Consider the following 26,902-nt stretch of genomic DNA (forward strand, 5'->3'; position numbering starts at 1 on the left):
AAAATAAATTAAAATGAAACATTGTCATTATCTTCAATTATCAAATAAGGTCGACCCATAATGCAATATATATAATGAATAGAAAAGGAATAAAACAAATTATTGATGTTTTGGTATCTAGCAGTCTAGCACTAGAAGTTTATAACTAGGCCCGATTTATGTACGAAATCGTAAAAGTTAACAAAATTATGTGTTTGCTCGTTTTAGTAAATTTAATTTATTTGTTGCCAATGTACATATCATATATTCTATTGTAGTATTCGATATAACTAAAGAGGGTGTCTTCTCCCCCTAATCTGGACTCCATACGATATTCTCGAATGACTTGACTATTTAGAAAAATGAGATAATACATCATTTATTGAGTTCTTAATATCTAGTGAGTATCATTATAGGCCTAAAAAGGCTACTACTAACTACATGAATAAAATACTTAATAAGACAAACATTGGCGAAATATAGAATCTCATGCTAATAACAAGTTGACTGCAACATAAATAGGATCTCATCAATAAGAAGACAAAAAAAAAAGAAAAAAGAAATGGAAGTGAAGAAGAGAGATTGATAATTTACAATGATGGAAATCAAAGGCGGCAGACATGGTAAATTCGGATTATTGACGAACTATTCTGTTACGAATTAGTGACTAACATTTTTCAGTTGCTTATCCGTCACTAATTCCTGAAATTTCCGCTGCCATCACTAATTCCGTCACTAATCAGCATTTTTTTGGTAGTGTATAGTATCAATTTCAATATTTAGGTGACCGTTGGAGTTGGCCCAACTACCTTCAAAAGTCAAGAAAAACATGTAACAAGTCTTGGACACATGTATAAAATATATAAAATCCCAAGTAGCTCAAAATCGACTAATCAACAAGCAAATAGCAAGATGCAAACAAAGCTCGCGCAACAGAGGTGCACAACTAACTAATCCTGTGATTATCCAAGACTTCGACACCGACACATGATGGAAGCCATGATAACTTTTCGCTGCTTCGGATGAAATTGGAAAGGGCATAAATAAAGCATTCAGCTGAGGTTCATGCTCAAAAATTTAAGATTTTGTGAACAGCCTGTAGTACATTTTTTTTCACAGCCACTCATTGGCAGTGAAAAGCATCAAAAGAATATGTTTAACCAATGTGATGAAAGGCCAAGTTGCAAAACTGACATAATTCGGTGCTCAATCCCCTTGCCAGCCAACTCTAAAAAAATTCAGCCACCATAAAGAGAAATCCCCTGATAAGAACAAGCAAGTTATACAACTGTTCAGCATGTTTTCAGCTGAAATCAAGTGGGGAGTTCTGCTAGTACTTCAAGAAAGTGGAAAAGCACACCCTACTAGACTAAATCTGAACCTTCTTTACTAAAGATGAATATGAATGTCTAAAGGTATACAGAAAACCAGTATCTTACCAGCCTCCGTGTCTGGAGAAGTAGTCATTATCAAGTGAAACAGCCAGGGCCACAGCTACTGCTCTCTCTGATAGAGTCAAGGAACGATCAACGTTCAGCTCTTGCACCTACAAACGCGGAAACATGATTGAGAAATTCACTATTTAAATAAAACCATATGCTACTTATACAGTGAGTTTACCTCTGCTGCAGGCGCAACACCTGAATCAGAGCTCCCAAACCGGATCACATACTGACCAGCATCCGAAAAAATCTGCACAACATATGTGATTGTTCTTCTAATCAGCAGATCTATCACCAACATAGACAATATGAGACCATATCCCTTCTTATCCAGTCACACCATATTAACATAAATGGTAAATCTAGCTTTCCATTTTGTGATAAGTGAAAAAAATCCGGTCAATCCCCTTGACTACATGAATCAAGTAAAATAACCTCAAATCCAACACCCCTCCAGTCACGGTCTATCTCTGCCAACACATTTCCATCAATGTCCTTTAAAGTGAAATTCCAATTCCACAACCCAGGGTTCTCAACAACTGCAAATTGCTTATCCCTGAGAGAGAGAGAGGCAGCAGATCAACATCACATGTTTGGGAGATTCCGTGAATATATTGGGTGTGGAACTAAAATTACATACCCCAAGTACAAGTCATAAATTCTCCTCCACAGATGCCATCTTCTGTGAACAACACCAATTTCCTGACAGGAAAGAAGTAAAATAATAAATGACATTAAGTCCAAGAAAATCTCTGCTAGTTCTAAAAGCTTGGATTTAGGCTCAATTGTTAGATTAAAGACCCAAAATAAAACATGATGAGAACCATACTTTTCCGTTTATCTCTGTGTATATTGAACTGGTGATCCACCAAAAGGGCCTTCGAACCTACTTGGAACCAGTTTTACAAAGGAAAACAATTAGTGCCCATCGTACACCCAAAAGAGGCATCCAAGTGCAGGTCAAAGTAATGAGAACATTAAAAAGTTATTACCGTAAAGAGCTCATTGCCCGATCCATCAGTAATGTATGCAATGAAAGGCCGTCTTAAGCCAAGCAACTGCAGGAAAAAGTATTGCAATCATCAAACAGAACTGATGCCCTAAAAGGAACAAGAAGTGAGGAAAAATAAAAGCAATAACCAAAAAACACCATACTCAATAATGACAATTTAAAAAGCATTTATCGAGTAAAAGTGTAAAACTGAAGAAATGATCAAGAAGGAGAAAACTATGGACGTCAGAACACAAGTAATACCTGTCTTTCAATCATATTGCTTTGCTCGCGTATGAAACCTACAGGCTACAATTAAAATGTTAAGTAATTACTATTACTGAATCCAATATCAGTAAGTTTCCTTAAACCAGCACCAAATGAATGGTAAACCACAAGGGAGTAAAACCAAGAACAGACGTACCGCTTGAGGGTAGCAGACATCAACCATTGCATATCGGTTTTCCTGCACAAAGACACACCTCATTAGAAAAGAAAACTAGAGCAATGCATTTGTACATGAAAAAATATACTAGATCAGAAATGAATTGAAGGCTATGGAACTGAAGAGGCTCTACTAGATACTTCAGATAGCATTTTATTGTCCAATCTATTTACGTAACCATCTGGTAGAAACCAGCATCCTCTAGTTGAGACCTAGTCAGACTTTTGAAAGAAAAAAAAAAGCAACTGTAAGCTAATAGTCAGAAATGGTGTCCTATCAAAACAGAAAGTATAATAAAACAGCAACTGATGCAGTTATCAAAACTAAAAAAATATCAAAATATCAACGTTCTCATTATTTATCATAGTGAGATGAATAGAGTTGCTTTTTCTTCCAACTGAGATGTCATGTTAGAGCATCTCCAGCCATTACACTATACTCAAACCCATTTTAGTGTAAATGTCACACCAAATATTGATTTTGCTCCAACCATTTACACTAAACTCAAACCCAAAAGAATATTCTTCACCCACTAACTTTTTATATTTTTCAATCATACCTATATATTTTATTTAAATTACACACTAACCCCACGACACTTTGTCAATATCTTAAATTAAATTAAATAATATAATATAAGTTTTATTAATTAATAAAACTAAATATTAAATATATTATTTATTAATTAAAAATTTTAGAAAATTTAAATACTATAAAAAATATTACAATATACACATAAAATAACTAAAACTTAAAATTAAAATTAATTGAAAAATACCACAAGTACATAAAATATACTACAACGTACACATAAAATAACTAAAACTCAATGTTCGAATTTCGCATATTGTTCCCACATAAAATTATGTTTCTCTATTTTAGACTTTCTATATTATGTATTATATTAATTATTAATGTTTAACTATTTTTTGTCATATTTGATAGCATAAAGTAACGGCTATTTTGAATAAATTTGAATAAAGTAACTATTTTTTGTTTCTCTGTATTGGAACGGCTCTTTGTTAAGAAAATAATAAATTATTTTTTTCCAATTATGTTGAATAATATAATAAATATGGGCCAGCCCACTATTTAATAACTAATCAAATATTAATAAGATTAGATTAGGTTATAAACACGTCTTCTTCTCCATGCCGTCGCTGCTTCTCTCTGTAAGTTTTTCTTTTCCGTATTTTAATTTCTCCCTTCACTTCTTCTATTTTGATAAATATGAATTGATTTAGACTTGAATGCAATAACTCAAACTATGAAAAGTGTTTTTGGTATACTTTTAGTGCAAACCTAAAGATAGGTATTTTTTCTTCAAAAACCTATAATGGGATTGGTTTTGCAGTACTGTTGGAGGTAATATTCTACTGCATTTTAGGTTTTGCAGTACTGTTGGAGATGGTCTTAGCCACCAATACTAACAGCATATGCTAGTTGATAAGCAACTTTGTCCACCAGCATCCAAATTATGATAGTGTCACCATGAAAATGGTGGAAACACAGTTTTCCCTCAGTATCATATTATAAATATAGCATTATAGCAAAAGGGACAAGATGTCAAGAATTTTGCTGATGTGTGAAGAGTTCTTAAATCTTACAGCTTACCTGCTCAAAACCTAGAACCAAGTTGGCCCATTCTATATCCCTGGTAATCAGTAGATTGGATCTTGCAAGAAGAGGTGCCACCTTGGACTGAAATGAAGTTTTTGGTCAAGTCAATTTACACAGAAGCATTGAGCATCATGATGTTTGACCTAAATAAATTACTACTGGTACTGGAATTGCAGTGATATAATAACTAACAAAATGCCACTAATGTCCAACAAACATATATCTCGTAAAACTTCAAAGAAATTAAGAAAATAAGTGTTGTGTTCACCAAATGGAACATGATAACATTACCTCTTCCAAGGACATTGGTTCTAATGTACCAGTGATTGATTGGCTGGTAGGTGGTTGCTTAAGACCTGACTTCACTTTGTCATAAGACTTCTTATCTAAAGCGCCAGAAAGCATTCTTTCAATAAGCCCAGGAAAAGTTCGGCTCAGCTATCGTCTCACCACTGCTATTGGATTTAAGAACTTTATGCCTTCGTTTCACAGTAGGCCATGTCTTCTTTTTATCAGCAAGCCCGAGTCGTACAAAGAAGTCCCTACTCAAGTCCGGATCATTTTGCATACTATGCACATATCGATGTGATGTATTTTTACTCCCAAACACTGTCCCCACTTGAACACACGGCAGATTGAACATCCATGAAGTCTTTCTTTGCACGTGGTATCGTCCTTCTTCCTGTGGAGAATAGAACCTCTTTCCAACAGATGGAATTCCATTCTGATCCCTCACTGTACGACACAGTGGTCTGGTGCACCTAGAGTGGTCCTTAACACCCCCCCACGCCTTTGTCCAGTTCATCTAAACAAACTGGAAATATGAATTGTACAATAAATATGAATTTCATTTACACCATACATATTTACATTAGATCAAGCAATATTCCTGTTTCAAAATCTTACCTTTATTGTTAGGCAAATCATTTTTCTCCAGCATCCAGTTCCAATGGTTACTCATGTAAGGATAAATTTTACTCCCACGATTTAACGTACTAGTTAAATAATATGCGTAAACACTTCTCACAGACACATTTTGGGGGGAAAATATATGTTGAACAGAATCGACATTCATTTCCATACACATAGAAGCCTGATTCAGGCTTTATTTTAGGTTGAACGATTCTCAGTAAGAAAATTATGAATTACATGTAAAAGTTTATGACAACATCATCCTCAATGAAGATAAAAGAATGCATGTTTAAGGATATTGGATGGCAGCAAAAACATAAGTGAGTGAGTGAAGGTGATAACACTATAATAGAGTAGATTGAAGTAATTGATATCCAAAGGCAAACATATGTTGAGGCTTCATATCTATGTGACCAGAAGAAGCCAAGTGTCTGATTACCCATAGGTTAGTTCTGCTTCGTCATTATATAGTCAGATTCAAAATATTGTCGAAATGCTATGACTTTGTCCAATACAACAGATAATCGTTTCCCCATGAAAACATCTAGGAATGACAAGAAACTGTTTTGGACTAAAAACATGCTAATACTGAGCGCGCAACTATTTGAGAGCAAATTGTGACGTAGAAGCAACTAAGCAAAAACTCAATGCAACGAGACAAACACGAATTTAGCCATTTGTCCGTGGTAAAAAAGTTTCTGAATGCATTTTATTGACAATAAAATACTAACATTATTCATATTAAAACATACTTTAGATGATAAAGGGAAAACAGTAATGATCAGCAGCCGTATTGAATTGTATTGGGGGAGAAGTATCAATTGTTTGAATGAATAATTACGTTTACAGAGATCACCCTTTATAGAGGGGATGAAGTAGTGAGCAAGAAATACAGAAATCCCATGGTATCCTCCTAATTTTGTTCGCATCTTCTAACACACCCCCTCAAGTTAAGTAACGGGATTTCCGAAACTTAACAACGCAACTGGCCAAATTTGTAAAATTACTTTGAAGTTTTCTATGAATTTGAATATAAGTTACTGTAACATTTTATTGAATCTTCGGTAATTGGTCAAAAAAAAATAAAAGTTATGTCAAAATTTAGTATTCGGTTGTATAAATCACAATCTTTAACAATTATGTGAATTTCCTATAGTAAATAATATGGATTGTTACTTTAAAATTAATAAGCCTACATAGGACTTTAACATATGCCACTATACGAGATTAAATAATTTCATTGGTTTTTAAAGCTTTTTAACGTGCATATGCATTTATAAGTTTATTGATTAAGAAAGATAGAAGGATTACTTAAAAGTGACATCGTTTCACTATTGAGTATTGAATAACAATCCACTACAGCCTTTTTTGCCAAAAAAATATGGAGTAAATGATCTTAAACTTTAAAGTGGTATAAAATCTAAATGGATAATATATGTGTTTTTTCTCAATTTAATCCCCTTGGTTGTAATTCATTTAGAATTTACGATGGATTGGCTTTTAATGAAAGCATGAAGTTGGTGGAGTCAGCTAAAGTACATGAAAATAAATTAAAATGAAACATTGTCATTATCTTCAATTTATAATAAATAAGGTTGACCCATAATGCAATAAATAAATAAGAGAAAAGGAATAAAACAAATTATTGATGTTCTGGTATCTAGCACCAGAAGTTTATAACTAGGTCCGAGTAAAAGTTAACAAAATTCTATGTTTGGTCGTTTTAGTAAATTTGATTTGTTTGTTGCGAATGTAATTATCATATATTCTATTGTATTCGACATACTATATTTTTAAAATAACTAAAGAGGGTGTCTTCTCCCCCTAATCCGTACTCCTTACCATAATCTCGAATGACTTGACTATTTAGAAAAATGAGATAATACATCATTCATTGAGTTCTTAATATCTAGTGAGTATCATTATAGGCATAAAAAGGCTACAAAGTACTAACTACATGAATAAAATACTTATAAGACAAACATTGGCGAAATAAAGAACCTCATGCAAATAAGAAATTTACTGCAACATAAATAGGATCTCATCAAATAAGAAGACAAAAAAATTAAGAAATGGTGGTGAAGAAGAGGGACTGATAATTAGATTGAGAAATAGAGTAACAATAGATGTCTCAGTGTTTTATGTATAGAATAAGAACTGTTTATCAACTAAACTGGATTTTATTGTAAATGTATTAGTAATATGGTCTTAACATTGGGTAAGTGAAAATTGTCTACCCAAATTTTGGATAAAACACCATCCACTTACCCAAATCGAGAAAGAGTTTTGGTAACCATATAAACCTAAGGACTATTTGTGGGTCGGAATTTACTTAAATTGAGTTATTATTAGGTAGGAGTATATCAATTTCAATATTTAGGTGACTGTTGGAGTTGGCCCAACTACCTTCAAAAGTGAAGAAAAACTTGTAATAAGTCTTGGACACGTGTATAAAATATGTAAATTGAGAAATCTCAAATCTTATTGCACTAAATCTAAGTTAATTACATACCTATCCACCAATTCTTAAAGGCGGCGACAAGCTTGGTTGTCTCTCGCAAATCTTCAGCGGCGTGATTATGAAAGCTCAAGGATTTTAGGCTAATTGTGAAAGGGTGTAGGGCTGTGCGGGTTGGGCATAGTTAGTTGTTAATGCAAAAAATAAAAAGAGCCCAACAAACAATAAATTAAGTGGCCCAAAATAAGCCCAAATCCAATCGTCTTTCTTCCCCAATTAGCATTTACGCTACAGAACAGAAGTTACAGAGCAGCGGCGGCGCGGAATCCGGTCGGAGCGCGGCGGTATAAGGGGGGATCGGGGTCTGGTGGCGGCTGTGTAGTTCCGTCAGTGTGTTAGTTTATCTATTTTCAGCTGGCAAATTTTGACGAATTACGTTTCCTAGATCCATGACAATCCATTATCCATCACTATACTGTTTCAATAGCTGGGACACATATGCAAGTTAAATGTAAAACTAATGCAAATTAAATTAGACTGAATTAATCCATACAACTATAAATTAAGTTTATGACCACTTTATTAGAGTAATATATTCCGCAGTGTATATCAATCATATCTAGAGAAGGTTAAAACAGCATATACTTCTTTTCTTGTAATTCTGTTTATTTTAGTGCACAAATGCATGCTTATTTTGTTGGCTACGGTGAAAATGAAAGATCAACAGCCTTGACTTGCAAATTCAAAGCAGGTGAGTCAATTAACTTTATCATAGAAGAAGTCTAATATGATTACGTATTTAAATACGAAATGTATTAGGTAATTTAGGAATTAGATTATATGATGAAATTACAGGAAGCTGATCAAAAGTTAATTAAAAGTTAAAAACTTACCTTGACGGTATCAACTCAGTTTTTTTTCAAATAAAAAAAAAGTTGAAAAATTGATGAATTTTCTCCTATAAAAAGGATCGCTTCTCATGCTTAGCTTCCCATCACAGAAAAGAAACAACTTTTTGTTAGAATAAACTTATTAGGACAGAATCGTTAAATAAGTCATTAAGTAGCTGCTAGAATATAAATGGTCAAAAACTTATTAAAATACTAGTACTGCAAAAGTTTTAATATGACGCAATGAAACATAAGTAATACTTCTACTAGGAGTACTAATTATTGTACAAAATGAAACAAAGACTTAAAATCTGTTTGACATAGATAATTAGTAGTTTAGTACTACGTCTACATCTGTAAAAAAAAAATAGACTAATTTTATAATTTTAGGATATTCAAATTCTAAATATGAAATGTTTTAAACAAATACTAACACTACATTTCTCCTATTATATAGAATTGTTATGCAGAATACATAATTCATGTGAGCATATTATTATTATGTGATATCATTCTCGTTAATTTTCATTTAGTCCATAATAACGTTATTTAATTTGTTTATACATGTACGTTGATTTCAGTGACTCAAAAATTTAAGTCGCTAGTTATCTAAATCATTAATAAATCTAAGCTAAATTGTTTATTTTTTACAATTTTTTTATGAATATTAGAATTAAATTTAGTACTAAAATGAAATAAATAAGGCTAAAGATGGACTAAACTTATGATGCTCAAGTTACAAGTAGGATAAATAGGAGAGTGTTATATTGTTAACTCATAACTTAATTGCTAACTATAACTAAATAATAATCATTAGATATTCAAATTAAGGACTCAGATAATCAATCTCTAAATGTCAATATGATCAACGAAAAACGTCAATAAGGTCATAGGATTAATTCCAAAAAATATCAATAAGGGTATTAATGTCAATTAACTACATGTTTAGTTATAACTAACTTTTAAAAGAAAGCCCAAAACTTTAAATTCATATAACATATATCAAATTAAAGATAATTTCATAAGGATTCCAACCATATCCTACATGCATATGTTCCGACGTCAAAATTTGAAAAAAAAATTGAAATTTTTTTATTTTTTCGTACAGCAGAAATGTGAACATACTATATAAAATATGTCAATATAATACATGTAGAATGTCAATATAACCAATGGGTTAACATTCTTAAAGCATTGTCTTGATATTTTCAAAACACTATAATGACATTTTCATCCAAAACCCTAATTTGGAGTTTTTTTTTTTTATCTTTTTTTATTTTATTAATAAAAATGAAAATTACACGTGGCAAATTGTAGACCACACATTTTCTAAAATCATATGACCTTAAATTAGTTGTAGTTAGCAATTAAATGATAAGTTAGCAATGGATCACTCCCAAAAGATATTTCATTATCTCTTGATGTCATTAATTTTCCAAATTAATTGATCATAAGAATCAAATACTATATATATCCACAAATCTTTTATTTCTTGGAAATCAATAAGTGGATTGTCGCACAAGAAATCTATTTATCTACGTCGAGAATAGGGACAAAAAATAAATTAATTAATAAATATTAAAAAGAAAAGGAAAAGGTGACAGTAACAGAGCTACCCAAGTTGATTGGAATGCAATAGATTCAAGCAGCCGCCATATTTAACCTTTCTTCTGTTTCTTAAATTCTACTATTTCTTGATTGAAATGTCTGGTTCTTGATTTAGTCCCCTGCTCATAGTGTTGAGTGGTGGGTTGATTCTTCTGAGTTCTAAAAGGACGCAGTATTTAGGTAAGTTTTATTCTCATTCATTGACTTTTTTTCTTTATTTGAAATGTTAAAGCTTGCATCTTTGATTTTGTAAGTGGATGTTTCTCGGTTTCAATGGTGGGTTACTCATGGTGTGAGGAGGCGTTTCTTGGTTCTTTTGTCATGTTTTGTAATGCGGGTTTGTGTTGGTTTTGAATTGATACTCCTGTGTTATTCAGTGATTGTGTTTTTCTCATTGTTTTGGTTCTTCCGTTTGTCAGTGTTGTGATTTTTGAAACTGTTAGTTTAAAGCTTGCATTTTTAGTTTTTAAGGGTGAAATATACTCTTTGTTTGATTAGATTTGGTAAAGATTGTTACTTGTGCGGTTTTGGATATTGGATTTTGTGAATGATGATTTCTTGAAGTTTTTCACTGGCTATCGTAGCTAAATTGTCTTCAAATTGAGCTCTTTTGCATTGTTTGTATTTTTGAAATGCCATTTTCCAAAGCTTTTGCTTTGGCCTATATGATTGGGTGGGTGGGAATGATTCAATTCACTTTCTGTGAATATTTTCTGTCCAGTTGTCTAATTGTGGTTTTTGAGATTTGGTTAAGATAAAAGGCAAGGGATTTTACTCAAATAAGTCCATTGGAGTTCTAAATTATTTTACTTTTTGTATAAAGAGCTGTATTTGATTAGTTGGCTAATGAGATTTCAGTTCCTTTGCAGATTCAACTTGTCTGCTTAACCGGGTAGTGGTTGTTCCCATTGTGTCATTAAAAGGCTGCTCTTCTCATATTAGTGGTTTTGGTAAGCATTTTTTCCCCTTGAGTGGATGCATTGTAGTGATTTTGATGCATTTTCACTTCTTCATAGGAATTAAATGTCTAACTTTTTTTCTGCATCGAATTCTCAGAGTTTTATCATCTTATTTGCTCAGATATATGTAATTGTTTGAGATTCACGGTGTATTTTTTGCCCGATTCTGCAGACAATGATCCGAGCAAAGCATCTCGGTAACTTATCCCAGACTGCTAGGTCCATAATCTTTGGTGGACAAAGATGTGCAGCAGATGGAAGTTCATGCACTTGCTCAGATGACGAGACTTGTATTTCTAGAAGGCCTCTGGGAGCAAACGTGCAACACTTGCAAGCTCCATCCTCGTTGCTGTCTAAAGCTCCAGTAGCAGTAGGTTCACTGACGTCAGTTAATTCAGTGAAAGAAGTGAATGATGGAAAAAAGGACAATGGTTCTATATCCCCCAAAGCTGAAAGAGCAAACTCTGTTAGTTATGCAGAGGACGTCGATGCAAATGTATCACCTCCTATAGCAGAACAGTTTGTTGTGGCAGGTATGGCAGCCGTAGGTCTTCTATCCGACTTAGTAAACTATAGAATCCCGATGACAGAAGTGAGTGCAATAGTCGCCTCACCTTCTAACTCTGTGTTGGAACGCACGAAGCAAGTTTCTAGTATCAGACCTCCTAATGTCAAAACATCCAGAAAGGACAGAGTATCCGCAAAGTCCTCTGCTGCTCCGGTATATGGTTCGAAATGTACAAGTGTCCCTGATGGAGCTAAAGGCAGGGCTGATAAATCAAGAGTGGAGGGGGTAGCCAAGGAGTCGAGAAATTCAGTAGAAAGTCACGGACTCTCCTCTGATCCCTGTGATACGATAAGGCCAATTCCTCAAAAATCAAGATCTTATTCAGGCCAGTTCACGCCAAACACTCAAAAGGTTGGCGATAACAACTTGGACGGGTTTACTAGGCCAATGATACAGACTAAAGTTATGACGGGAGCAGGCGCGGGCACTAGGCAGTTTTCGGTTGTTGAAAGTGTGTGTGGCATTTTGCATCAGTTGAAATGGAGTCCTGCTTCAGAGGAAGCTCTTGAGAAGCTCAATTGTGCGGTGGATCCTTACCAGGCGAATCAAATACTTAAGCAACTTCAAGATTATAGAGTGGCTGTTGGATTTTTCTACTGGCTAAAACAAAGACCTGGATTCAAGCACGACGGGCACACATATACCACTATGGTTGGCATCCTTGGCCGTGCCAGAGAGTTTGGTGCCATCAACAAATTGCTCGGCCAGATGATCACTGATGGCTGCAAGCCAAACATTGTTACATATAATCGTCTCATTCACAGTTATGGCAGAGCTAATTACTTGAACGAAGCCATGGGTGTTTTCAACCAGATGCAGAAGGTGCGCTGTGTACCTGATCGTGTGACTTACTGTACGCTCATCGACATCCATGCGAAATCAGGTTATCTCGACGTTGCAATTAATTTGTACCAGCGGATGCAAGAAGCTGGACTCTCTCCTGATACATTTACTTACAGTGTAATCATTAATTGCCTGGGGAAAGCCGGCCATTTGACTGCCGCCCACAAACTGTTCTGTGAGATGGTTAGTCAGGGCTGTGTGCCTAACCTGGTGACCTATAATATCATGATTGCTTTACACGCGAAAGCTAGAAAATACCAGTGTTCGTTACAGCTTTATCGTGACATGAAGAGCGCTGGCTTTGAGCCCGACAAAGTGACTTACAGTATCATTATGGAGGTTCTTGGCCATTGTGGCCATCTGGATGAAGCTGAGGCAGTTTTCGTAGAGATGAAAAGAAAGAACTGGATCCCCGATGAGCCCGTGTATGGCCTTCTTGTCGACTTGTGGGGAAAATCTGGCAATGTTGAGAAGGCTTGGGAGTGGTACCAAGCCATGCTTACCGCGGGATTACGCCCTAATGTTCCAACTTGCAATTCTCTTCTCAGCGCTTTCCTCAGGGTTCACCGCCTCCGTGATGCGTATGACTTGCTTCAAAGCATGGTGAGTTTGGGGCTGAATCCTTCTCTGCAGACCTACACTCTCCTCCTCAGTTGCTGTACGGATGCCCAAACACCATACGACATGGCGTTTTGCTGTGACCTGATGACCGCGTCTGGCCACCTGGCGCATAAGTTCTTGCATTCGTTGCCTACTCCAGGGCCGGATGGCCAGAATGTACGCGACCATGTCAGCAACTTCCTCGATATGATGAACAGCGAAGACAGGGAAAGTAAACGTGGACTTGTGGATGCTGTGATCGATTTCTTCCACAAGACAGGGTTAAAGGAGGAAGCCGGCTTCGTGTGGGAGGTTGCAGCACAGAAGAATATCTATCCGGATGCGTTAAGGCAGAGGAGCTCGTGTTATTGGCTCATAAACCTCCATGTTATGTCTGATGGCACTGCTGTGACTGCATTGTCAAGAACACTAGCTTGGTTTCGCAAGGAAATGCTCGCCTCTGGGGTCTGCCCTAGCCGGATCGACATTGTGACTGGTTGGGGGAGACGGAGCAGGGTGACAGGGGCCTCGATGGTGAGGCAGGCTGTCCAAGAACTGCTCCACATGTTCAGGTTTCCATTCTTTACGGAAAATGGTAACTCCGGGTGCTTTGTTGGGTGTGGAGAGCCTCTCAACCAATGGCTGATGCAGTCTTATGTCGAGCGAATGCATCTGTTGTAGCGCAGCAGGGTTTGATTTTCTGGTGCCCGGAGAAATACAAGTTTTTTACTGCGTAGCTAAACTGGATGGATGTTTTTATTTGGCCTAGTTACACCTCAATCTTTGCCAACATTGTAATTATATTGATTTGTGTATATGTAGTTGTTTGTGTTGCTTTTCTGGTTAGCTTTCTTTAAGGTCTTGAATTTTGATCGAATTGCTGCAACTTCTTAGATGAAGGTGTGGAGTTTTTGTAATTGTTCTTCCCCAGCTTCAAAATTTGATCCTCATTTTGCACGACTTTCTCGATTGTTCACATTACAGAACAATATGACTTCAAAGATTATGAGGATAATTTGAGATTTGACCTAATTCATAGTAAAAATTTTGTTAATATATATTAAATGTGGTAATGATGTAAGTTGTATACTAGGCTGAAGTAAAAATGTTATGCTTATTTATATATTTGAAATTTTTAATGAAAACTGTTACTACTATATTAAAATTCTATATATTTTTTCTCAATTTAAAATATATTTTCACTTATCATATAATCGAATTTGTTCTTTTTTTTTTTTAGAATTTTAACAAAATCTAATCTTGCATATGTTCATTTATACTACTCTGCTTACTATCGTTATAATTAAGTAAATTCAATATTAGTATATCGTAAATCGAATTGAATTAAATTTAGTACTATGTTAAAATTTATAATGGTGCAACTGATAACTGAAAATAATCCTTATTATATTGGAATATACAATTCTTTTTACGAGCAGCACAACATCTTCAAGCCTAAATTCATTTTTCCGCCAATGTTTAGTGACTTGTCTCGAAATTTGAGTTTATACAAGACATCCGTCTTCCCCTACCCTTGTAAAATTTCAGTGGATGTTAATAAGTTATTTTACATAATAATCAAAATATTGCGTCTCCTATTTTATGTTTTATAACATTGTTAAGTAGAGTATTATGGTTCTATTTCTACATATGGATGTGTCTATTATGATAAATTAACAAAAGTTGCACATACAATTTACCCTTATATTTTAAACCGTTTTTATTTAAACCGGTTTGGTTATTAATTCTTATTTCTTTACTTAAATGCCCTTTGTGTTATATTTGTAAAACTAAATCATGTATTAATATACATGGAGTTAATTGAAGATTTGAGGTAATTAAGAATTTTGTTATAATTGTAAAGTTAAAAGTCAACTAAGGTAATAGAGAAATCCCCTAAACTAGAGGCAATTAAATATGGCAGCCGATTTTTGTTTTGCTAACTCTTAAAAAATCAATGAAAATTTTAAACTTATTTCAGCTAAGTACCGTTAAATTAAAAAACTCGTCACGTCTTATTAAAATATTTAACTACTTTTTTCTTTCTATATTCTCCACGTAACAGTTCCTCCTAAAATCTAATAACACTTAAGAATGTGAACAACTGAATAGGACAGAGGGAATACTATTCATCTTTACAATATTTCAGTGTAATTGATGAACTGTCAGTTACTATCAATCTCAACTAATCACCATCGCAAAATCGTGCATTTTTATATTGATTGACAAGAATAAATATTCCATTTAGAACAAAATACGTAGCAAAATAAAGATTTTCGCCACTCCAAATATTGATTGACAAGAATAAAATACTCCAAATTCGTACATCGTTATATTGGTTTATGTATTAGAGAAATCCATATCAATTTGTATCCCAAATTGATTGAAATCATGATTATTACTGACCCGATAAATTAGGCCCTACAAATTTTCATATTAGTATCAATTATTCAATTACACAATATTTCCATTTTTTAAGAACTTGTAACTTATATACTATAAATGAAACCTTACATTTCATTTTTCAAACAACACAACATTGATCCTGTCTTCACTAATGTCTTGCACTAAAACACTAACATCAAAGAAAAATGTGATGAGAGCTAAAAGGCTCTCATTGTCGTCCCCTTCAAAGGACAAATTAGAGACACTATATGTTAGCGAAAGAGAGGGAAGCATCCATTTGAAGAAGGAGGTCCGTACCTTATTTGAGCGGATGCTTGTTGGATTTAAGACGGAAGAAATAAAAGGCATGTTGCTTGATGATCAGCCTCTCAAGAAACTCTATGCTATAGTTTGCGACATGGAGGAGGTTGAACTGGCACGTGGAGGTGAAGAGGCCGGCAATCTTGCAAATATCTAAATACTAATAAACATAGATTAAAATAACTTTTTTTTATGTTTAGGGTTTGTTTCATTTCTCATTTCCAGATGTTGGTCTTTTATGTTATTGAAATATTTAATTTTAAGTTACTTATTTATATTTTTTGCTTTGCTTAGTTTTGGTCTTTTCAATAACAAGTACTTAAAATCTAAATTATATAATTTTTTCGTTCAACATTTGAAATAACCATCTAGTTATACGTACACGGGTTCTTTCTCAATCAAAGTGTATAGCATTAATCTTCAGTTAAATGACTTCAGATTGTAACAGTTTGCACAGTGACACCAAATCATACTAATCTAAACCACCCAATCATAAGCCGTAATTAAAACATCTAGAAATTAAGTCTTAGATAAGTATGATCATTGTAGTACTTGGGCATTAATAGGGGGAGTACCAAACACTTATGTATAAGATTAAGCTCTAAAATTGCATTAATCTATTAATTTTCTTGTAATTTGTGGTCACAATGCACGCATGTTTATATATATGGATAGAAAAAAACAACTTATATGATTTGCGTGATAGAGGGAAGAGAGTTATGTGATAGAGTTGTTTGATAAAGAAAATGTAATGAAGAAATATACGGATAGGGACCCGATATTCTATTTTATTCCGAAACGGAGCTGATATTATCTCCGTGTATTTATTTAACTTATTTATGTATCAATATTACTATTTAGTTGTTATGATTTTATTTACTTTCCATAGTGATTAGGATTTAATTTGCTTTCCTAGTTTATAGAGATCTTTTTGTAGCACACATATTACACATATTATAAATATGTGTGAAGTCTTTATTATTATCAAGCCGAACGAAGAATTAAAATATTAATCTCATTCTCTCAACACCCCCTAGAACTTCAACTAGGGTGGTTCTCCTTTTATCTCTACAAATTCACGCCTCTTTCTCTCAAATAATTCCTTTGATGGGCTAAACCCTATCGTATACTCATATGAATCAAACATCACGTGCCCTATCCTTCTCTCTCATAGTTTTTTTTACTGCAATTGCTTATTACCATTCAAACGATAATTACTTTGCAGATGAAATAGTCATTCTTGATAATGGAAGAATGAAATAATGCATTGATTAGGAAGATGTAGTAAACCATTTCCTAAAATGTAAAATGTTGATTATGGAATACTTATTTTTTTTCTCAATGGTCATAAAAGGGTAATAATGTACTATAATACCTTAAATTAATTAATCATCATTAATATATTATAAATGTTAAATACCCAAAATATCCAGTTTTGCATACACAATTTGTGTTAATTTATCACTACCCTAGGATAAAATAGATTTAAGTTCCGAGTCTGAATTTTCATTTAGATGAATGAGTTTTATTTTTCTTGTTTGAAAAATGTCACGACATTGTAACCCAGTAACCCCAATTGATGATGCATGAAAACTGAAATTTATTCAAAAGTTAAAATTGGTAACTGGCTGAGAGGAAAACAAATTCATTTATAATGCTATTAAGTTATTAACTACCCTAATAGCGGTTATTAAATTTTGAATTAAATAGCCAATAACTCGATTTGAAAATGATTATATATTTGTACACACATTTTGTAACATGATAAGATCGAAATTCAAAATTGAAAATATACTAAAACAACACTTGACTTTCACTTAACCAACAAAACCGGGCTTAGCCACTAGAAATAGCATGACCCCTTAATTTTAGGAAATCCATATTCTCCTAATAAACCTCCACTTGTCCCTACATTTCAAACAAACACTTCCTTCATTTTCGCAAAATTTACTAAGTCTTTTACCAAACTCCCAACACACAAAACACTTGCACATCATCATCACTCTGCCATTGAGAACAGGACACCATTGCCATTCCTTGAATCATGCTTCGATTCTGAGGACCGATGACCCTGAGAAGTGGCAGCGGGCAGGCTTGCGCAGCGTGCAAGTTCCAGAGGCGGAGGTGCACCCCCCAATGCCTCCTTGCACCCTTCTTCCCAGCCGATCAACCTCACGTGTTCCAAAGTGTTCACAGGCTGTTCGGCGTCAAACACATACAGAAACTGCTCAAGGAGCTCCACCCTGATCAGAGACTCATGGCCATCAAGTCCGTCAAATTCCACGCTGCAATGCGTGAGAGGAACCCCGTCTACGGATGCTTGGTCGAAGTTCAGAATCTCGCTTCTCAGGTTCAGCTAGCTGAGGAGGAACTCCATGCAGTCCTGCAACAATTATTTTACTATCGCCAGCAGCAACAACAACAACAACAACAACAAGACACGTCGCCAGGAGATGATTACCTCTCACAATTGCAGTTAGGCATGGCGCCTCCTGGGAACACGGCCATGGCCGCGCTTGTCCAGCAAGACGGCCAATCAGAGTATAATAACCTTGTGGCAACACAAGCCTCTTCTGGTTCCAACAATGTCAATGTCAATGTTGATTCGTTGTTGATGCAAAAGACGTGTAGCTATAGCAACAACAACAACGACTACCACAACAATATCAATTCAATTGTGATGCAATCACACATGACTACTTCACAAACTATGCCTAATGTCCCACAAGACTACAATGAGATGTATTCATTTTTTGATAATATTGATGACAGGCAATCTTACGTTGGCCCCAAGGAAGTATACGAATCCAGGTACCTTAATCCCTAGACAAACACGCATTGTTATTCAGATATCTCATTACCTTCAACAGTAAACTCTCCGAAGCTTGATACTAGTTTTTTGGTCATATTCTATCACTAATACTGAAGCTTCAACCTAACATGCAGTTTGGACTCGTCGGTTAGAGATTGCACACAGTCTGACGAGCACATGGCAGAGAATGAACTGAAGAACGCTGCAGCATGCTTTAGCCTTACAAGCTTCAACTAATAACATCAAAATGGTGGTAATTCAAGGAAAGAGGCTTGGCCGATTGGAAGCCATATTTATTTTCTCAATCACACACAACTTTCATAAAGTAAGCATCAATAGTACATTTTACTGTTTTCTCTATTCTCTAAGTGTACATTTTCATATGCAATGAAGAAGTAGTAGCAGTTTTCTTCAAGAAAACTAAATTCTCACCTCAATTTGATTTGAGTCGTAACCTCATACGTCCTCATCAGCCTGCCTCATGAGTTACCCTTTTCAGTCTGATTACAAGATGAAAAACTGTAATACAGTAAAAGACTATAAAATCCCAGTAATTTGTGTTTCAACTGAATACATAAGAAGTCATGTCAACCCATTATAATTGGTGCAACGGGTGACCTTAATGAAAGAGAGGAAAAAAGTGCAAGGTAAGTTCAATACTTCATCTGTCTTGGATAATTTTGACAGACCGGGTGAAAGGTATTGATGATCAAATCGGTCAAAGTGTACTATGATATGAGATTTGAAAAAAAAAATCATCATACAAATATATAAGATCTTATAGCTAAGAGAAATCAGACAACTTGTGTACAATTTTGAAAAATTAGCCTCATCAGAGTCATTACACTGTAACCTCGAATTCTGAAATACATTAATGTGTTTTTCATGTGATTATATCATAAAATATACACATCCAACTATTTGACATAGCCACAAGTATCACAGTATCCTTCAACACTTCAGAGAAATATTTGCTAGAAAATTAAAAATACCAACAGATAATGTCCTTGACTCAGGATATTTTACTTTCTGAAATATTTCAGAATAATGCATCTGGAAATCATCATTTATTCATTGATTGAGCTTAAGTACAGAATCCTACAATCGGTTGTTTTACCAAAGCCTCTCTACTAGAGGGAACATGGTGATGGAGTAGCTTAAAATAACTTCACCTTCTGAAAATTGCAATTGTTTTTACCAGTTGCATAAATCGTAAAGGAAATATATCTACATCTAGTAATGTGTACATACAAACTTTCCAGGTTTTCAAGTCAGATAATCCTCGTGTTGTACGAACCACAATATGAGCACTTGTTGTGGTGAAGCCAATGAAATGAGGTTGTTCCTCTTTGTTCACAGTCATTGCATAATATAAGCTGCATATTCGTTGGGCAGACATGTTTTAATCATTTTTACTTGCAAATCTTTATTTCAAATTTAATAATCATAAATTAGCACACCTGAGTCTGACCAGAATTCCCTTCTGGGATTTTTTGTTCTGATAACAGAGCGTCTAACATCCGGAAGTACACCTGTAATGATTCTTTGATCACCAGTAAATTATTGCATAGATTCAAACAAGAAGAACTGTGAAACAAGGCACTCGTCTTAATTTAATTTTGCTGAAGAACTGCAGGTGCCTTTCTGATTAGTTTGGAAATAGGTTTTAGTTTCCGGATCAAAGGAGTAAAGTCAGTGTTTATATAGTGAAGATGCCCTTTGTAGAAAAAACTGGAAGCCTTTTGAACTCAAGACACATAACGGATCATAAAGTCTGCATATTGTTACTTATAATTAGGGGAGTGAAATAGCTAGAGCAGAAAATCTTATTAACTGTGCATTTGCAACTACAAATATATACTCCACATTAATATGTACTTTCACAGAATCACAGAAACGACTGGAACAATAAAAAGAAAGAAATATAAAGTACTCCATAAACTAACCTGCATGTCACCAAGTGACTTGCTACAGATCGGGCAAGTATAGTGAGAGCAAGTGTAGACCTAAACAGCAGGGGATAAAAAGGAATAAGATGTCAAATTTTGCAAGAAAAAAAAATAATCATGACCTCATAATACAAGATAAATTCTAGAGGATGGGGATACCTGAAAACAAGATGAATGCATCAAATGACCACATTGAAGTGCCTTGACCGGAGAGTTTGACGTAAAAATATATTCATGGCAAATAGGGCAGTTATCCTCCAGGCACTTCTCTCTACATATATGTACAACGAGACCCTTCCCCATACAAGCATTGCATTTCATACAGTGGAAATAATCAACACCCAGTCCCCTCCCAACCCGGCACAAGTTGCAGTAAGGGCAATGGTATATTTGCCTGTCCAAAATATCTGTTAGGATTGCTCAGTAAGATATACCTAGAAATTGCATTTCATTCTGAAATCAGAGCATCTTTGTTAACTATGTAACTTAAAGCCCAATTATCTTTAATGAGAACAATGATCATAGACCTTAGAACTTTATTAAGACAAGGGAGAGGACTATGAAGCTCAGAAGCTCAGAATTGGATACGCATAATCTACTAACCGTCCATCATCAAACAATTTGCAAATCCTGCAATAGTATCTTCCCATGGAGAAGCCATTGCAAAATTGGCTCATACATTTCTGCCCAATTGGCTGAATTACCATACATTTCATGCACATCATTTTCGTTATAGCTTTTCTGCAGCAAGAAATAGTAAAATGAGTTTGCACGTCAGAGAGAGAAATAATTCGAGCAGCAACTTGGTTTATGTTAGTCTAACCTGTCCACTGAATGGTTTGTTTGGTCATCATGGCAACGTATGCACGTGTAGAGCTTATCGCAACATGGAGTGAGAAGCTTACAGTTTCTCTTATAGTGCTTGCAACCAAAAATTACTCCAAGAGGATCTCGATAAGAAGGACTTTGACCTGGGATATCTCCCTCGTGATTCCCCACAGAAGCCTGGCTGTGCATCTTTTGCATTATAGTCCACTGGCTGTAATTAGAAAAACAAGAGATTTCAGTACATAACAGCAAAGTTAATCATCTGAGAGACTAAAACTGTAGTGGTTTGTTTTTTCATCATTACCTCACTTGCAAATTCTGCATTAAATATGTTTTCTCTCGAGAATCCAGATTAGGGTCCTGAGATACCCTTCTTAGTGCTGCATCCAGCTCCTCCTGATTCATGCTTAGAGGGTGCTCCTTGTGGCTCAATTTGTTACATGCTGTACTAGTTACCTCTGCTACATCATGGCATATCGTGTCGGCTCCATTGAGTTTCTTTTTGTCAGTCTCCTCTTGATATAGGCTTATATCTTGAGACTGGAATTCATCCTTCCCTCCGCTGGTCTCTCTGTTATGACCTATTTTCATTTGAGCACCATCCTTCAGCAGATACATCGACACAACTTCCAGGGGGTCATCAGGAGGTCCAGATCCCTCTTCCACTGCGGATACGGTATGTTCAGCCATACCCTCCCACCATTCTCGTAGCCATTCATCGAACTTCGTGTTTCTAGCAACCTTGAGCCATATAGACATCATGGCATGCTGTTCAACAGAAGTTAGATGTGCCATTAGCCAGGTTATTACTGTCTTCAGCATCTCTGCTCTCGTCCTCCCTAGCATATGGCCTATGATCTTTTCTTCTTCATCAATGGAGAAGCTTTCACTAAACAAAGGAAAAATCTCAACTTCTTCACGATACATGTGATCACATAGTACCTTACACATAGACAGGCAAGTATGATGGACTTCCAGAAACAACTTATCCAGCCGCGCTCTAGTCTCATTGCTTCCAAGCTGATCATGCAATTCAGATATCTCCTCCAGGATTATGGAAGTTTTTGTGAAATATTTGAATTCCAACTTATGGTCGATGCTGTAGGAGTGGCTTATATTTCGAAGTGCTCCCTTTGATTCCAGAGCTGGAAAAGCAATGTCATCTTCCGAGTCACTATGAATTTGATAGATGGTTCGCAAAAGCTTGAAGCGCTTCTTAAACTCAGTGAGAAATCCGGCATCTGCAGCCAGCTTAGCTGATAAGCTGACAAGGTACTCCAGATCTTTTATTAGACCTCTATGGAAATAAAAAACAGCATCCATGGGCCTAGATTTGAGAGTCGAGGAAGTAGCATGGTCAGCCTCCACAAGATTTCTGTGAAGTGGTGGCATTCTTTTGAACTTCTGAGAAAAGAATATGCGGATGTTCATCTCACTTGGATTAAATATATCATGTTCTCCTGTTTCCTCAGAGACAGGAGAAGACGGGAAGTCAGCACACATCTTTATCTTTGTTGTTGTATTTGGGTTGAACATCCAATCAGAGAAAATAGTTTTCTGTCTATTTTGCTCAGTTAAGTAGAAGCTTCTGCCATTGAACATTTCTTCCAGATTTTTCCTAAATTTTTCAGCTGAGAATTTACCCGAATAACCAATGTGGACCCATTCACATAGTAGAGAAGTAAAGGTTTTACTTATTGCTGGACATCCGATCTCTACTTTCTTTATAATAGATTTTGTCTGGTTCTCAGTTAAATGAGACGAGAACCAAGTAACAGTGCACCTTAGCAGCCCGAGTGGCATCATATAAAGGCATGCCTGGAGCAACCACATTTGCATTTCAATGGTGCAACTTGTGGTAATGGATGGGAAAACCTGGAAAATAACTGAAGAATATAGTTACTGAAGCAACATAACTTACTTCTAAACAGGAAGAAACTTAAAAGCAAACCACCGAAAGAAGCCAATAAAAGAGTTAATTGTCTGTGCTTAAATGCATGAAAGCTATACTCAAATTTGTATTCTAGTCAATGGACTAAATCTGTAGCTGTCTGGTAGACCGTTTAAATAGACTTATCATGTTTATGAATATCTGTGCTTTACTTCATTTTCACATTCACACAATTCCCTACAAAAACTTTTCAAGATGCTTCACAAAAATGTAACCTTACCAGCATTTCCTAGATTGTTATTCATGATGTATAAGACTAGAACATAAAAAACTTTTAAAATAATGACCTAGTGAGCATTAACATACTGCAAATTTTACCTCAGTTTCAAGAAGCATCAAGTTTTTGCCCAGCCCTCTTACAAGGGATTTCAGTTCCTGATAAAGCATCTCCACAGAGTTTTCTAGTTGTGTCGAACCTTGAGATTCATAGAGCAGCAACCTTCGGAGAACTTTAATCTGGCATTCATCTATGAGTGGATTGCACGGAGATTTGCTATTCTCAGCTTCAAGAGTTGAAAAATTACAGAATATTTTGTCCAAAGAATTGCTGCATCAAATAATTTAAAATTAGGTTGGAGAGTTGAAGCAAAAATTGAAAATTACCAATCATGGTTACCTATAGAAGATCAAGACATCTACAATGAATTTGAGCTGGACAAAAACTGAAGACACACTTGAGGAACAGTTTGAGCTCATTAAATGGAACAATTCGTCAAGAATTTGATTGAGATCTCTCCGCAGCGCAGCATGCCAAATATGAATACCTTTGACGGGTTCCTCCACATAACTCTTATGGATCAAACATGCTTTCTTGAATTGCTGTTCTTGGTCAGAGGAAATCTGAAGTGGATACAGCTTATGTATGTCCCTATTGGATAGTCCAGTTAGAAGTTGATGCCTCTTTCCATATATGCTGTTGGCACCCAGCAAAGAACTCTCGTGCTGAATCCAGGAAATGATTACCTGTGGAGTTCATTATCAATTTCAGATACTTAACGACATTGCTTGATAATTTTAGATTGGGATATACCTCTTGAAGTAGTCTTTCATTAGGCACAATAAGCTTTATGCAATGTTGGACATCTAGTTTTTCATCTGAACTAAGATAACGAGTAGTCCATGGTAAAAATTCCTCCAGTAGTATAGTGGGAACAGTGCACATATACTGCCAGACGAGGTGAGACTGCTCTTCGACCGAGCATTTCTCAATCAGCAAAGGAAAAACCTGCGTCAACATGAATAATACGCAAATAAACAATGAATACTCAGATCTACCAACCCATTCAATTTTGTAAATTCAACTCTTTGTTTTAGGCCTTCAGAAGTGAGCAGTTCTCCAACGCTCAAGACTTTATCACTTTCGTTCCATGATTAAGTCATTAAAGAAAATTAACGTAAAGTCATTTGAATAACAAATAAACGACTAGAAGACCGCTAGAATAAATATATTTTTAAAAATTGAAGAAGTACCTGCTCCTCTTCTTTATGCATGTGATGACAAATCATGGTCTGCACAGTACCAATCGAAGAAATAAGATCTTGAAACATCTGAGATGCATCGTCTTCTTTGCTTATCAAGAGATCCAAGTAGTTGAAGATGCAACTGAAGCCATCATCAATAGAGCTATGTTCAAGGGAATATGTCCGTACTACATTCTTAACTTGAGAATCTAATGCCAGAAAGATAACCTGTTATTTAAGAATTAGATTTGCAATTTTGAGTCATTGACACACGGTGAATCTGCAAAAATCAGCAGAAATAATATCAAAGCTGAAGTTTCTCAAGGGATATAACCAAAAAAGCAAATAACAAGAAAATGTACTAATGAGTACATGAATATGGGACTACCTTGAACAACATAAATACGGCATAGACTTTCTAGACAGTTTACACAACGTAAAACAGAGGATCCTTTAGCCCAGGTTAGACGATGCTGCTGTCACAATCTGTCACTAAGTTGTCCTAATAGTTGTTTCTTTTGTGTCAATGTGTCATACAAGTTATATGCAGCCAAGTTTCCACAACAAAATCGTCTCAGTTTGATTCATCACAAGCAAATCTCAAGTTTTATACGCATAAAATTTCTCCCTCTTCTTCTCCACAATTTAGTCAACATATTAAATATTGCTAACCTTAGAAATCGAGAATATCCAACAACTGAAAATTTCCTAACTCGATTGAAAAGCATTAATGTTACTACTAATATTTAGTAAAATCAAAATCAGTTAGAAAATGAGTCAAACCTCGTCTTCCGCAACACTGTGGTAGTCATACACAAGCTTCAAAAACTCGAGCCTCCGACTAAGCTCAACGATGACTTCGCCGCCCTCGGCGGCCTCCGCCGCCACACGGCGGACGGCATCGAGCTCCGCGCGGAAAGCCTTGTGAGTGACGACAAAGAAAAGAATTGGCGCGTCAACCAATCTAACTCCGGCAACTGAAGGCTCCGGCCATTCCTCCTCGCCGCCCATTTAACGACAATACGCCGCCGCCGCCGCCGAGACCACCACCTTTCATCAATTGACCAAAAGGGGGAGTTGGATTCAGCTGCAATTTAATGGCTTTCATCAACAGTATTATTTAAATCGCTTAGTTTATAAATGAAGTTTTTAAAAATTCGGTTGACCACGACGTTTTAACTACCACCTTTTTGGCTTATGATGCATAATATTTTATTATTGAGTTTTAGAACTTTGATTGTTTATATGAATCATAAAAATAAAATAAAAAAATTGCACCTTTTGGCGGGTTGGTGTGGCCAATCTGCCCCTGCCACGTGTATGTCAGAAATGGTGCAGGCGAGCCTCCATTCCACAGTCTCGCAGCGGATTAAATAACAAATCAAGCGGTGCAGTTCACGCCGCCGGTTTGCATTGACACGTGTGTGTGATTGGCGCACGATTGGCACGTGCCGTCTTCACGCTTACACGCTTCGCTTTCGTATTTGATTTTGTCCATTGCTAGGGCTGAAGAACGCTATTTTAAATATGCCATCTTAAATTAAATACTCCCTCCGTCCCATTGAAGATGATCCACTTTCTTTTTTAGTTTGTCCCAATCAAGATGATTCATTACTAAAAATGGAAACTCCTTTATTTCTACTTTATCTCTCTCTTACTTTACTCTCTTCACTTAACACACAAAATAAAGTTGCATAAAATCCCGTGCCGCCCAAGAAAAGGGTCATCTTCCCCGGGACGGAGGGAGAATGCTAAATTTGCGTTAACTTAATTGCGATTAATATGAGATGATGTGTGCATGTACTAATATTTAGTTAAGTTGACGTCTTCACCCAAGTGTCGTGTTTTGTAGAGACAAGTTGATTTTCGTAGTTGACAAA

The 26,902-nt window shown here is 35.6% G+C and overlaps 3 protein-coding genes and 1 pseudogene across 5 annotated transcripts; 2 read left to right on the forward strand and 2 right to left on the reverse strand.

Annotated features, from left to right (window-relative positions):
* Positions 1-809: 809 nt before the first annotated feature.
* Positions 810-6,085, reverse strand: LOC125216672 (annotated as a pseudogene).
* A 4,341-nt stretch (positions 6,086-10,426) lies between these two features.
* Positions 10,427-14,269, forward strand: LOC125220030 (pentatricopeptide repeat-containing protein At1g74750-like). The gene is made up of 3 exons (XM_048122146.1): positions 10,427-10,525; positions 11,215-11,295; positions 11,477-14,269. The coding sequence occupies exon 3, from the start codon at positions 11,480-11,482 to the stop codon at positions 13,994-13,996; it is 2,517 nt and encodes an 838-aa protein (XP_047978103.1). The 5' UTR covers positions 10,427-10,525; positions 11,215-11,295; positions 11,477-11,479; the 3' UTR covers positions 13,997-14,269.
* Positions 14,270-17,811: 3,542 nt separating this feature from the next.
* LOC125201474 (zinc finger protein BRUTUS-like At1g74770) lies at positions 17,812-26,104 on the reverse strand. 3 transcript variants are annotated; one of them, XM_048099602.1, is made up of 14 exons: positions 25,806-26,104; positions 25,032-25,250; positions 24,592-24,786; positions 24,178-24,524; positions 23,880-24,108; positions 21,915-23,485; positions 21,606-21,821; positions 21,386-21,523; positions 20,942-21,176; positions 20,780-20,839; positions 20,294-20,365; positions 19,266-20,209; positions 18,483-18,591; positions 17,812-18,404 (listed from the first exon to the last, which is right to left on the reverse strand). In XM_048099602.1, exons 1-12 carry the CDS (start codon positions 26,031-26,033, stop codon positions 20,105-20,107), a joined length of 3,615 nt encoding a protein of 1,204 aa, XP_047955559.1. In that variant the 5' UTR covers positions 26,034-26,104; the 3' UTR covers positions 17,812-18,404; positions 18,483-18,591; positions 19,266-20,104. The 3 variants fall into 3 exon arrangements, with proteins under 3 accessions (XP_047955559.1, XP_047955560.1, XP_047955561.1); XM_048099603.1 differs by having other exon boundaries at positions 18,483-18,594; XM_048099604.1 differs by having other exon boundaries at positions 25,032-25,302; positions 25,806-25,932.
* LOC125201475 (LOB domain-containing protein 27-like) lies at positions 18,087-19,203 on the forward strand. Its single transcript, XM_048099606.1, has 2 exons — positions 18,087-18,832; positions 18,968-19,203. Exons 1-2 carry the CDS (start codon positions 18,087-18,089, stop codon positions 19,068-19,070), a joined length of 849 nt encoding a protein of 282 aa, XP_047955563.1. The 3' UTR covers positions 19,071-19,203.
* Positions 26,105-26,902: the final 798 nt, after the last annotated feature.

This window comes from Salvia hispanica, chromosome 1 (assembly GCF_023119035.1).
Source record: "Salvia hispanica cultivar TCC Black 2014 chromosome 1, UniMelb_Shisp_WGS_1.0, whole genome shotgun sequence".
In the NCBI taxonomy this organism is placed as follows: Eukaryota; Viridiplantae; Streptophyta; class Magnoliopsida; order Lamiales; family Lamiaceae; genus Salvia; species Salvia hispanica.